This window comes from Antedon bifida, chromosome 1, assembly GCF_963402885.1.
Source record: "Antedon bifida chromosome 1, ecAntBifi1.1, whole genome shotgun sequence".
Lineage (NCBI taxonomy): Eukaryota > Metazoa > Echinodermata > Crinoidea > Comatulida > Antedonidae > Antedon > Antedon bifida.
In genome coordinates, this window is record NC_136226.1 from 24866321 (window position 1) to 24880730 (window position 14410).

The 14410-nt window shown below is 32.3% G+C and overlaps 1 protein-coding gene across 3 annotated transcripts in view; it reads left to right on the forward strand.

The window, feature by feature from the left end:
- LOC144847367 (ADP-ribosylation factor GTPase-activating protein 2-like) overlaps positions 1 to 14410 on the forward strand; it is a 53195-nt gene that overhangs the window by 5218 nt on the left and 33567 nt on the right. For all 3 annotated transcript variants that reach the window (XM_078703678.1, XM_078703670.1, XM_078703688.1), the window contains 6 exons: positions 310 to 452; positions 1173 to 1307; positions 2847 to 2990; positions 6512 to 6661; positions 9034 to 9163; positions 11191 to 11385. In XM_078703678.1, coding sequence (XP_078559804.1) covers positions 310 to 452; positions 1173 to 1307; positions 2847 to 2990; positions 6512 to 6661; positions 9034 to 9163; positions 11191 to 11385 — 897 coding nt within the window. The remainder of the gene's footprint in view (positions 1 to 309; positions 453 to 1172; positions 1308 to 2846; positions 2991 to 6511; positions 6662 to 9033; positions 9164 to 11190; positions 11386 to 14410) is intronic.

The window sequence follows — 14410 nt, forward strand, 5'->3', positions numbered from 1 at the left end:
ATCCTATAGTTCTAGAATGCCAACTTTTTAGATTTATTTTGTTTAAAGCTCTGTCTACACTATCAAACTTTATGTGACAAAAACATGTGATGGGCACATATATGGACATGATGATGTCATATCACTACCATATTTGGGTATATCACCACCATATTTGGGCACATCACACTTTTTGTCACACTAGTTTGATAGTGTAGACAGTTTTATGTAAGAAAAATGCATATTTATCTATTATCTTTATAGTGTAAATAGGCCTTTAAAATTATAAAAAACCATAGCATAATATATAACATGTTTTTAATTTTGTAGCTTGGAGCAAAGCGAGGAATGGGAGCACAAAAGGTGAAGACTGACTTTAAAGCATTAGAATCACAGGCAATGGCAGCTGATAAGATGAAGGAAGATTCAGTTAAGCAGAAAATTAAGACGAAAGAAGATGAAGAACAACAAATGTGAGTAAACTGAATTTTGTAGTTATATTGGCTACCAAGGGATGTCTGAGGTAAGATGCATGTAAGTTTAAGGTTGGATTTCTTAATGACTTTATTTGTATATTTTATATGTATACGTATATGTGACAATTTTCTTTTTGTTTTGTATATCGATGTCCTATCCAAAATAAAGGAAATGAATAAATATGCATATACAATTTTCACACATAGTTTTGTATTTGAGAAATTCACACACACAAGAGTCTTCTATCATTAATGGAAAACAATACCACGTCAAAGTTTATATCAAGACATTGACCGCAATTTGATAATTTAAGCTTATAAATGTAGCACAACACAAACATCAAATTTTATAGTAGTAACATGAAATAGAAGGTGTATTCTATAAACAAACCAAACTAAAGCTCTGTCTACACTATCAAACTAGTTTGACAAATGGTAGTGATATGCCCAAATATGATAGTGATACAGTATGCCCAAATATGGTAGTGATATGACATCATCATGTCCATCTGGCCACATTTTTTTGTCACATACAGATTTGCTTAACAGCAAAAGAAAAATGTTAATTTATACCTCGCAGCTTTTTCTCATTCTCACAGATTTCCTCATCTTTATCATTATAAATTAATTAATTGATTTTCAGTTTATCACTTGGTTTTTTAGAATTTCTAAATAATTTTTTAAATAATAACTAAATTATCCAAACTGTGATTACAGGGCATCCATGAGGCTAGCCTACCAAGATATGAGTGTACAGATGAAGAAACAGGAAGAAAAGATGAAGAATGTTGATCCAAATAAAGCAAAACAGATGGAACGTTTGGGTATGGGATATGTTGGAGCAGGCAGAAGGTAAACAAAATGACTATACACTTTGGTATTGCTTTGTAACTATGTTACCATTGTGTCCTAGGTGAACACTGTATTCTTTTTTCTTCAGCCCATATCATCCCACTGCTGGGCGAGGGTGTCTCCCAGTTGGTGTCTTTTCCAAATTTCGGTCTGTCTGACGAGCTCATCCCTTCATCTAGAGTGAGGTCTACCCCGCTGTCTTTTCCCATATAATGGTTGCCACTCCGTTGTCAATTGTGTCCATCTACCATCGTGTATCACTTACTCGCTTTTTTGGCTCGTATGTTAATGAAGAGTGTTCAGTTTATTACATCAAAGGGACATTTCTTCCTTTATTCCATTTAGTCCTAATCTTCAAGGTAAATTACACATTAATAGAGACTGTTTAGCTATTAAAGGTAATTAAGTGTACTTAACATTAATGTTTTTGCTTTTATTGAATCATTTTGTTTACACAGGATATGTTTTGAATGTTTCACTTAACCTTTGAATATCATTTAATGATTTCTCCTTTCCTCATTAGGTTCTGTAATATTGTAATAATAATGGTCATTATTGTGAAATGCCACAACTGCCATATGTTTTGCATTTATTACTCCAGTAATTGAATCAGTAACTTATTATTATAGATTTAAGTTGAACTTTTTTCATTTGAACTCCATTTGTACTTATGTTTTCATTCGTACAATATTAAGAATATTTTCATTCTTTGCTGTTATAAGCATCATCAGTTTAATAATGAAATACAAATTATCTGTGTGGTGATAATAATGAGATCTACTGTACAATCCACCAATAAATTGATGACTTAGACATCCATAGAAACAAAGCAAAATTTAATAAGAAACTCTGTTAAATAGTATTAAATTGTTATATGTAAATCAAAGAATATGGGGTATAGAATAACAATTACTAATACTTCCTAGACAATTAAAATGCTAGTGACCATAGATTTAAGACAAAGCTTTAAATTTACATCGCTATTTTTACGTTGCCTAGCCCTATGTTAGCATTGTTGTAAGCCCAACGAAAGCAAAACATGAGGTCTATTTAACGTGTGGGCCTAGTGAGGGCATATGCAAGTAAATTCTACCTTGGCTCAACATACGACAAACCTACATAAAATATCCTAAATACAAAATCAATATATTCCACGTTTAATCACTGGTCGGTGTATTAATTTCAGCGAAATTTCTTATAAAAGTTAATTTCAGACTTTCATAAACCCATTCTCAATGCGAGTATAATCCTACCAAAGTTTATATAGGTGCGCAAGATAGATAACTGTTGCTAGGTCCCATTTACAACACTACGCTCCCTGTAATCCCATGGACGCCATTCTAGCGGACAATTTACCACAATCATCTGGGTATTTTGTCTGCCCGATTGGCATCCAAGTTATTTATCTGGCGCTATACAATCTTCGATCCTGCCCCCTAATTTCCCTCGGACTATACTCTGTCATTTTTAAACACCAAACCTAAATTTTATTGATATCTACTTGAATTTTAACCATTTTTAATTCATTTTCTCTTTTAGTGGTGTGTCTCATTCAGCTATGAGTGATATGCAAACTATAGACCAAGTGAATCCAGTCAAAAGTAAATCCAAGTTTAAGTCTTCAAGTAGTAGAGATTTCTTTGATGACTACGATTCTGGTTTCTCAAGCAAAAACTCGTCAAGGTACTGACAATGTTACAACACTTAATGTTCTTTATTTGATAACAATTTGCAATCAACTCAGGTCTATAACTCTTCTAGTTTAGAAGGGCTCTTTTTTATAACAAATTGCCTGTATCTTCTCGGATGTTAAAAGGTGAATTAACATTAAATTTGATCCTTGGTGGGATTAAGGGGGGTGGGGGGTGTCGGGTTTGCACAAGGAGAGTAAGATGTTTTTTATTTAATTGACTAATATCACTCAGGCTTGTAGTAGCGATTGAAGGTGGTTGTTCTAGTTATAAAAATGTCCTGCAAAGTTTGACTCCTATAAGGTTTAAATTTTGTAATTCTTAATTTCATAATTAAATATTAAACAGACCAAAAGACAGACCTTTTCCCTCCATCTTCACCTTCCCTCTGTTTATCCCTTTCTTCTTTCATCGCACATTATTCTAAAACAATGTTGATATATTTTGCACAAATTACAGTTTTGTGGAAGATTAATTTAGGTTGTAAAGAATGTGGTATTTTAACTCAATTGTATGAAAGTAATAGGTTTATACATTTTGCAAATTGTGTGGGGAGAAACAGGAATATGAGCATGGTGTATATTTCATATACTGTACATAGTTTTATGGGGGGAATTCGACATATTTCTGTTTAAAGGAAAACATTTGTAAAACCTGTTGAACGTTTTTAACACCATTGAACTAAAAGATATTGATGTATAGAACAAAACTGTTTTAATTTTATTCCTAGTCACGATTTTGGTTGTTACCATTTTATATTTGTCAATGTCATTTTGTTTATAAATCTCCTGCATTGCCATTAGAGATTGCCTGCCCTGTCAACTGTTTTTGATATTTTGTAATTGTTTTTGTGTTATTGTGTACTGTACCTTCCTTAATTTGCAAAGCATTTTCTCACACTTTATTGTTGATAGTTTTCATGTTTGTTCACTTGTGAAATGTGTGTTATTTTTCAGGGGTTTTAACATTATTCATATATCTAAGATTTTACACTGTTTAGAAAAACAAATATAGGTGCCATGATTGTATTAATCACATATAATAGGTGATTTTATCTAATAGTTAATTAAAGAATATGGTGATTGTCTTTTACCCAAAAAATACATAAATATGTGCAAATCTGTCTCATGTGTACTGATCATACATACAGTATACCATTGATTTATTTACATGCTACAAAATTCATAAGGGAAATAAAACAACCAAAATCTCACTGCACTTTGACTTTCGAATTGGTAACCTGCGTTTAATTGAAGCTACTTTTGCTGTTTGTCTTAAACAGATAGTAAGTCATGATTTGTATGCCTGGCTCAGATGGCCAAGTTAACATTTTGATCATTTGCATTTGCAAATAGTTTTCTTATGAAAATAAGATTTACGTGAATCCACATGGTATCTATATTTGTTCTTAACATGTTCCAAAATTGGGCTAAATTACTCAAATTTTAACTAGATACAAATTGAATACATGTACAGTATTTGTTTTAGTACAGCTGTCTCATAAGAATACTACAGGTACTATTAAGTGCATGTATAACAAGTTTACTTAGCTGTGTTGATACTAAAACTCGAGCATAAGGGGTTATCTTTAGTACAATATTTTATTATATTGCTTTTCTCTTGTAAATGGGTATAGTGTACCTGAGAGATTTAAATGTCAGTGCACTAATTGCTGATATAATGCCTAGTTTTCATAGAATTGCTATGCCATCGCTATAGAACGTTTTGTTCATATTGCGGCACGCATAGTTTTGTAAGTTTTATCATCAGAAATTCCAGAATTATGGTTGTTATTTGTGAATGGATTGAGCAATTAGCCATATCAGACTTTGTTAAAGATAAATTATGGTAATTTTTGTAACACATTATCATGTCTGACCAATCAGCAGCCAGCAATGGCCTTTGAATATGCAAATATACTTTTTATTATAATAGTAAAATCAGAAGTGACCTTTCATTTCACAAGTATAGCGATTTTATGGAAACATCTAAAGTATTTTACAATACAATGTTTAACAATACTTTATAGCAATTTTATGGAAACATTTGGCTATTTTGCAACATTGACACACAAAATTTAACTGGCAAATAAATTCCCAATTTTCTGGCTCAGCAACTGCGTTTCCTGTGAGAACCATACAAAATTCTTATGTTTAAAACTATTTAAAATCAATACAAACAAGTTTTAAGTGTTTGCGCAGTTAAATTTGTTGAGATACGATGCAATATAGCCATTAGAATTTAAGAATTATCTACAGTATTTACCCTATTTTAATATAAACTGTCTATTGCTTTTGACCTAAATGCCGCCGTTATATTTAAATAAAGGAAATAAAAATACTTGGTTTATTGTTCCTTCATCTTGTTTCTTGTTCTCTCTTTCCTAAATAGCCTGGTTTCCATAAAATTGCTATGCTTTACCTTTGTTCAATCAGGGAAGAGTGAGTTCACTATTCCCTGGACCAATGTCATTCTGTGGTCATTTATTTATAAACCAAATCTGAATTCAAATTTTAATGAATTGTGTAATTAGAAATTATATTTGATGATTTATGTAGATTAAAAAAATGTTTTTGGACCGTAACATCTTTATTTTTATAAAGTCAGATATTACAGTTTTCTATAGTGTTTGGCAACATAGCAATTTTATGGAAAATAGGCAAACGTTATAGAATAATTTGATAGTGCTTGTTGGTGGTGGAGCTCTTTCGATTTTTAATATTTACCAATTTGCAAGATTTTTCATTTCTTATTCACACATTTTCAACAATCATTTTCTATCATATACCTGCTACCACATTTAATACCAATATCCTATGCATTGATGGTGGTTGTCCTTATCTATTACCTAGCACGCCATTTAAACCAAGCTAAGTCTATATCCCAATTTTTATCTAATGCACCTAATACATTTATGTATAAAAAACATAAAAAGTTTGATTGTGTGTAGTGTTTTATAGATAATTGACACTATATCAGTCATCTTATAATGGTAGAGTCCATCCTTTGTTGGGCCCTGAAAGTGTCCCCTTAACAGAGGTTCCACTGTATTAGGTTTCTAACTTTATAAACTGAATTTATTAAAACATGAATAAGTACTGCTAAGTATATATGTATAGAATAAGTGACAATAATAAGTACAGTACTATTAAGCGTGTTGACGTTTAAGCTTTAGTATGATAATTAATAACTTATTGCAAATATTGAATTCAACTAGATAAACATCAAGCTCTGGCTAAGTTGCCCCTGTTTTAAGTTAAGTTTATTATTTGTGTCAACTTCTATTGTTTGCTGGGAACACAATAGATTTACTGCAGCCATGCAATATATTTTCATCATAACCAACTGGTATTTAAATAGGAATGTCGTATATGGTTAAAAACCATTGAGACGAGGGTATGTATGTCAGACATTGAGAAATATATAAGAGAAACAAATATTTGTTTTTCTTACGAGAATAACTACTTATGAAACTCTTGCTTCTGACCATGAGATTTTATTTTTGTGTGCTAGGGGTTATTCCAGCAAGAGTTCCCGTAACTATGATGATGATGATGAAGATGATGACGACAATTATAAATCTAAGGATAGTGAATGGGAAATCATTGATAGAACTTCTACAAAGCCAAAAACTTACGATAAGGTTATGCCAATTGAGTCTGGGTGAGTTTGTATAATTCTGTGGATTTTACTACCACATGTTCAGGAACAGTTTTATGTACACGGCACAAACCAAATATGTTTTCCTCTGAACTCAGTAATACGGTGTCACTCAGTGGCTTAACGGCTATGAGCACTCTCTGGAGCAGTACCCAGAGGAAAAAAAAGGCATTAAAATATGTCAAAAAAAGGCTAAAAACGGCCAAAGCCTCCAGCGTTGGTGAGCCAATTAGGGTTCCTAAACCAGGGCCTCGGGCTTCTGCGTTACACCACTGGTGTCACTAAATTATTTTATTTTTGTTTAAAAACAATATTTGACACCGAAAGAAAATCGATACATAGTGTATAGTATATTTTTGTATAGTTTTTTAAAGTACCCAGACAGTTTCTTGATCGTGTATAGAATTTAAAATCATGAATGGTAGATTTTTCTAATCAGCCCTTGATGAACCGTTATTTATTGTAAGAAGTTTTGTGACGAGCAACATGTGCTAAATTAGTCCCACGGTCCTGAAATTGGCCATTATGAAATGCAAATATGAAATTTGTTAATGTAATTACCGATCCAATCACTCTAAACCTTGTCCAAACCATAGAATAATTTACCATAAGGAGATATATTTAGAAATTATTGCCACGGTTACTGCTCAAGTTGAACAAATAATTACCAATTAGAATGTTCTATATAAAGTGCAAATTGTAAAGTGCAAATTGGTTGTTTTCTGTTTCATAAACATAATGTTTTTATTTTATTGATTTTAAATATTTTATCGAATCGTGCCTATATCGGACATTAAAGTCCCATTCGCTACATTTTTTTAGATCTAATTTAAGGTCACGAACTACATTTAATGTAAAAATAAATGCTATATGGTCCTATTGCAATAACTTTTTTCGTCTTTAATCGGTTAAAAATGTGAAAAATAAGTTGATTCTAATAATTTTAGCGGCCTGCTATGAATCCCAACATGCATTGCGTGCATATTGATATTTTAGTTTTTCTTCTGTGATTCACCTACTTTCGATCGATCGTGAAGGCCAAAATAAATGAACGAATCGAAAAGCGAAAAATACCGGGTTTCCCCCAATCTGTATTACGGATTCTGGCAAAAACAGAAAGACAATTAATGCAGCAACTACTGTACAAAACGTCAGGCTAGGCCTATAGCTAGCATACGATGTTCGTATGTTAATGTTGCTTACCAGCTGCTAGGCCTATAAAGCTAAGCCCAGCTAGGCTAGGCCGTACGCAAGAGGACATTCATCGCAAGCTACTAGGTAGTGCATTGTTTCTCTCTTTTTATCATAAATTACCATAAAACGTACATCTAAGACAACAATTATAGGGAATGGGTCTTTAAATATGTTATATTATTGCATCTAGAAGGGTTCATGGGATTATGATGGGCTTATTGTAGGGATTATGGTGGGCTTATTACAGGCCTCTCAAGCATCCCTGATTTGATGTTGAGAGTTTTACCAAGTATACAGCCCTCAACCTTTAAGTATGATTATATTATAGACATACTATAACAACTAGAGAGCCAACAAGGTGACACTGAACTGATACCAACAAGTTAGAGACTCTTTAAAATGGCCACCTTTACTTAGTATATCAATTTTTTCATACAAGAATCGGATAATAATGTGTTATGGTATTGATATGCTCAACATGCGCTGCTGAAATAGTTAGGCGCAAGACTTTATCTGATTGGCCAATGTGTTGCAACCATATCATGTATCTTTTTGAGTTGTTAAAGTTTGCCATGTAGTTCTTATATATGTCTATGGATTATGTATAACAACATGCTAAGGATACCTTGAGGTGAGCTTATATCGAGACATTCAAATTATAAACTTTGGTATTTCAAACACAAATTAAAAACAAGATGTAAACTTTCTAAAATGTCAACCAAATAATCTTACAGTCAACCCTAAACAAACCATTTCCTAGTTATAATTAACTTCAAAATGCATTTTAAAAACCACACTTTCCCCAAAACAAGGCATTGTGAGTGCGAGACATACCCAAGGGCATTGACTATGTTGTATAAAGATATCTATGCTATGACTAATACCGTATTAGGAGGTGAAACATATTAAGTGTTCTTTACTCGTGAAGAGTGGCATTTACAGTATACTTTGATGGATAACGCATTTAAATCCTATCAGAGCTTACCATGTTAGATTGATAAAGTGTTGTAAGTAGTGTATAATTACAGTGACCATTAAACACATATTCAGCAGTGAGTGTACTTCTTGTCTACCTCAAAGCAATGAACTTTTTTCTAAGACCAGAATAGTCATAAATTTCATTAGCAATGGCGTATGAAACTCCAAACCAATGCGTTTTTTATTTTTATGTTTTATTCTAGGTTCAGCAAAACCAGTCGAAGTCGAAAGGAACCTGTTCATGTTTCGGAGCCAGCTGGAGATTTAAACAAAAAATATGGTAATGCCAAGTCAATTTCATCAGATCAGTTCTTTGGAGGTGATAAAATAGATGTAAGTGTATGTGTTTACTACAAATAAATCAATTAACAGTTATTTTTAAAAGGGTAATTTTCACAGAATAGTATTTCCAAGTATTTCTGAAAGTGCAGCTCACACCGTTTAGCTAAATCTTCGTACATCTGCTCCTAAATCAAAATAAAACAAGTGGTAGTTAAGACGTATAATACATAACCAGTCATTTACATGGATTTCAATAGTATATGGTTAGGCTTTTAGTATCTGTAGTAATGGGCCTGTCTGTAACGTGTTTCCACATGGTGTCGCATTCTCTCCAAATACTTGCAACAACTTATATTCTGAACCATACATGTATAAGAACCAATTACATATCATTTTCGATTCTTAAAAAAATGTAATCCTTCTAAGTATCATGATGAAGAAGACTGATGATACATCAATATAAGATTATACTGACGAGTAAATTAATATAAACTAATGCAAGAATGAATAGGGCTTAAAGGCGGCAATTACAATGATGAAAGAAATCCATTATTAATATTACCAACAAAGGCCGAAAACAAATATTGCTGTAATGAATTGATTATGTTAAAAGGAATGTGGTGTTGTGTATGCACATTATATATCCCTTTTAATTCACCAATGAATTTACTAAGAATACAAAACTAGGACGGTAGCCCTTGGAAATAATTGGACAATCTTTACCACTAGAAGGTGCATTTTCTTTGCTCACTTACCCTCTAGTAAGTGTACATCAATGGTTCTCAAAAATGTACATCATCGCTCCAGATGTAGGCCTAATATTTAATTCATATATTGAAAATATTTAATATCATTCATATAGTTTTATGCAAAAAATGGTGTAAATTCTACTAATTTTTAAAAAAATGATTGTGACATCATCGTCATTCCATAATATATTAATACTGTATCATGTTTAAGGCTTTTAATTATATCAGTACTACACCATTTGATGCATGACGTGACAAATTATAATTGTATACAGTCTGATCTTCATGGTAATTTATCTTCTAGCTTCAAAAGCCTTTTGTCAACAAAGTTTTGACAGCATACATATAGCATAGTAGACAACACAGATTTTTCTATTTTAATTATTGTACTAATAACTAATTTCAAACCCTTCTGTTGGTTATTAGACCTTGTCTGATTAGCTAGTAATGTTCAATTTTGTATGAATAATAATCGCTTTTTTTGTGATAAATTTAAATGAAAACAAAAATGCCTTTGATTTTTCACCTTGACATTTCTCAGCATTTAGAAAACAGAATAATTGTTACAGTATTATCATTGTTCAATGTAAACTACAAGATTTTTTTTTCCTCACTTACTATTTAATTTATGTCATAAAGGTGATCTTTTTCATTTATAATCATCAATATTTTCTTTTAAAAATACCATATTAATAATTTGTTTATTGTAATCAGCCTCTCTGATGTCGATCTCAATAAATCTACAAATACACAAAGAATTCAAGTAGCCTTACATGTTAAACCACAAAAATTTGTGCATATTTATTTCTATATTACTTACAGTAATTATATTTTACGTGCAAATAATGCAGATGTGTTGCTGATAAATTTGTTTTGTCACAAATTTTACATTTATCTGTCTTTCACGTTTGTGAGCTCATGAAAATGTAAGCTCGTTTTGAGAGTTGTACCTATTCCTATATCCATATGGTTTTATATTCTCTTAGCTGAGAAAAAATGTTTTTATTTCTGAATTACAAAACATTTTATCATATGGTAGTGAAGCTGTAGCTTCGTGGTTAACGTGCTTGCCTTCCAATCACAAGGTTCAATCCTGACCTAGTGCCAGGGTTGTAACTCACAACTCTTTCAACTCCACACCCTAAGCCTCAAATGAGACTTAGTTTATAATAATTTATCCATCCTGTAATTGGCGAATTTGTGCTTGCTTGGATGCATATGAAATAAAAAAAAGATAGAGACTTAACTATAGTACAGAGGTTGGAGGACAAACATTATCTATGTGAATCAGGCGTACTTTTTCAATTCGTTAACATTTATATTTTATAGGAGAAAGCAAATATGACAAGATTTGAAGGAAGTGCAAGTATATCAAGCGATGATTACTTCCATGGTGGTTCAAGTAGTCGACGTGATCCAGGAGGTCCAGATATGGGGGCAGTTAAAGACAGTATGAAAGAGGGCGTCACACAGGTTGCTGGAAAACTATCAAAAATGGCTAATGGGTTAATGTCTTCCATCCAGGTAAGTAAACAATGATTGCATTGAATGATGTAAGAGCTTGTTGACTATTGGTTCTCTTTTTACTTCAGGTCTGGCGGTGCTCTCTACAATATTATGATCTTCTTGAAAAGCCTATTTATTTTTTAGTGTCAACTATAATAATAATAACAATATCCTGGATTTATAAAGGCCAACTTAGACAGTATGTTATGACGAGGCCGACAAAACATTGTGACTCGTCGGTGCTGTCTGCGTTGTGTAGTTTTTGCATCGTCAGATGAACTTTAATTTTCGTACAACGCTGTTGGCTTTAAAAGCACCTAATGTTGTGAAACCTCTAAGTGCTGTACATATTATTAGCCCAGTCAATTTTTTTTATCAAACAAGTACTCCTATAATGCAGCTACTAATCGGCGCAAAGTTGTGTTCTGACCTTACCAGGTACCAATTTGTACTCCTGGGTGGAGAGAGGTAACGTAAGAAAAGTGCCTATGATCTCACAATCATTAATTTAATGTCCAAAACACTGCGCCACATGCCCCTAACTATCGGCAATATGACACCAAAAACGTATCACATCTAGCCCAGAGTAAATCCCAAGCTGTGTCTGGGAAAAGTCTCTATGTGGCCTGTTTTAAATAATTTTTCAGTGATTTTAATTGTCTGTATTTGAATACCCATCAGTAAACAATTTTATTGAGAAATGAAGCTAAAAATAAGTGACTAAAATTACCTACTTAGATTTTCCCTAAAGATGAGTTTCTTATTTTAAAATCCATTTGTCCCCTTAAAAAATTAATTTGTAATTTGGCCTACTTATTTTTGTAATGGATTATGTTAGAAGTAGATTATTGGATTCTTTGGATATTTTCAACCCCCTGTAGATAATTAACCATTAGAGAAATTAGGTTATGACTAATGAAGCGCAATATTTGCTGCACATGTAGATGCGGTAATGTGCTGGAAAATGTCACTCCAACATTATAAATTTTTTTTTTTGGAAAATTTATATCGCATTTATATTTAATTTATATTTCACAGAATTTTATAATATAATTATCCTTGTTTAGAAAGACAAAAAGCATTTTCTGTTATCGACGACAAACATGAGAATGTTTACAGATACAATAATTGTTTAGAATGTATCCGAGTTCTCAGGTTGTTTATCTTTATTGGAAATTTAAATTGGATATTTTTTATCAGTTTTTTAAACCCTGCCCCATTTTTCCTGGCCAGAGATAAAGCTCTGTCTACACTATCAAACTAGTTTGACAAAAAAGTGTGATGTGCCCAAGTATGGTCGTAATATGCCCAACTATGGTAGTGATATGACATCATCATGTCCATATATGGGCACATCACATTTTTTATAGTGAAGACGGAGCTTTAGAAAAAAAAAATCACATGCAATGCCTAAAGAAACAGGCCCTACTGTGTATATATCATATCTTGACAGATTTTTTAACTCACATATTGACGTAAATAGAATTCATTGACAAGCATTATAAACAATGCATGTTTGGTCAATTTATCAATGAACTAAACATTCACATTCTGGTAAAGTCAGGTGATTGTAATGGTTGTTCACATCAACTTATAACAAACATACACGTACATTTGTTGAGGATGGAAGATGGTAAATTTTAACTGACTTTGACTGAAAAACATACAGTATCCCAAGAGAGGTTTGATTTGAATGTCAACTATACTACATAATGATTATTTTATTAGTGATATTTGATGAACCACTGCTATGTCTTGTTATCTCATCTATAACTAAATTTACAATTGAATCTTCCGAGTATTCACTTAGCAAGAGCAAGTGGTTTATCTAGTCATGAAGAAATTAGTTTATAGTTTAAATCCTTTTATATTATATCCTTGCTTATGGTCTGTTCGCACGGGTTGTGATGTTTACAGACCTCCCAACTCTCCCGATAATGGCGGGAGTCTCCCAAGATTTTGAGTAATTTCCAACCCCTCCCGCTAAAATGCAATTTCTCTCCCAATATGTATACATATTATTTCCACTACTCTAGATATTGATAAGAGAATAGAAAACATACTAATATCGGTCGGTATAATGTTTATAATCCATTCATGCATTTAATAAGTGAAATAATGAGTTGCCAAAACATTTTTTGCTTTAGGAATGCACTATTGATGCCAATATTTGTAGGTTTTTCATATCATCCTCTATGGTTTGATGTATTATTATAGCGCCCTCTATAGTTTCATAAAGCATCCTGATATTTCATTTTTCAAAGTTGTGAGGTCTGTGTTTATAAAGGCATGTGGCCTTTATCCTAGCTTTTCTTAAAAAACCACACCGTCTGGACATGGTAAAAAGAATCTGATCCGAGTTAGACTTGCCATCGCCCAAAGCTATATCTTTGCATACATACCTATGCAAAAGCATTGTTATTGAATTCATAGCGCTTTAAAATGTCACATTTTCATAATCGTAACAGGTCAAACAAAAACATGGACTGGTTGAGGTACAATATTAGTATTGTTATCTATAACAACAGCGCCCTCAATATACTCAATCAGAGCATAGAGAATGAAGTATCAAATAACCTTGAATTTGGTATTATAGATAATGCTAACATTAGATAATGTATGTTAACATTAAATGAAGAGGCCTTTTGACATTTTAACAGTTTGCAGTTGCGCTCATCAATGTCTAAGGTTGACATTAAAAGCTCTTTACATCTTAGAATAACATACTCCATTAGTATTCTACTTATTCATAGGGACATATTGCTATTACATGATGCTAGATCTGGTTTTTATTGTTTATATAAGGAGGATGATAGTGAGACTGAAGAGAATAAGTGAATGGTGCTATGTTATTGTAGGGCAATCAAAATGATAAAATAATGTCAGTAGCTTGTAAATAAGCTATTTGTTATCATTAGGTATAACTTTTACGGTAAATCGTCCATAATCATAGTTATTCATAGAGAGAAATAATAGGAGGAATTTATAGATTTGGAGAAAGAAAATTTGGTTTGGTGCTCTTTGACATGAAACTCATTTTTGT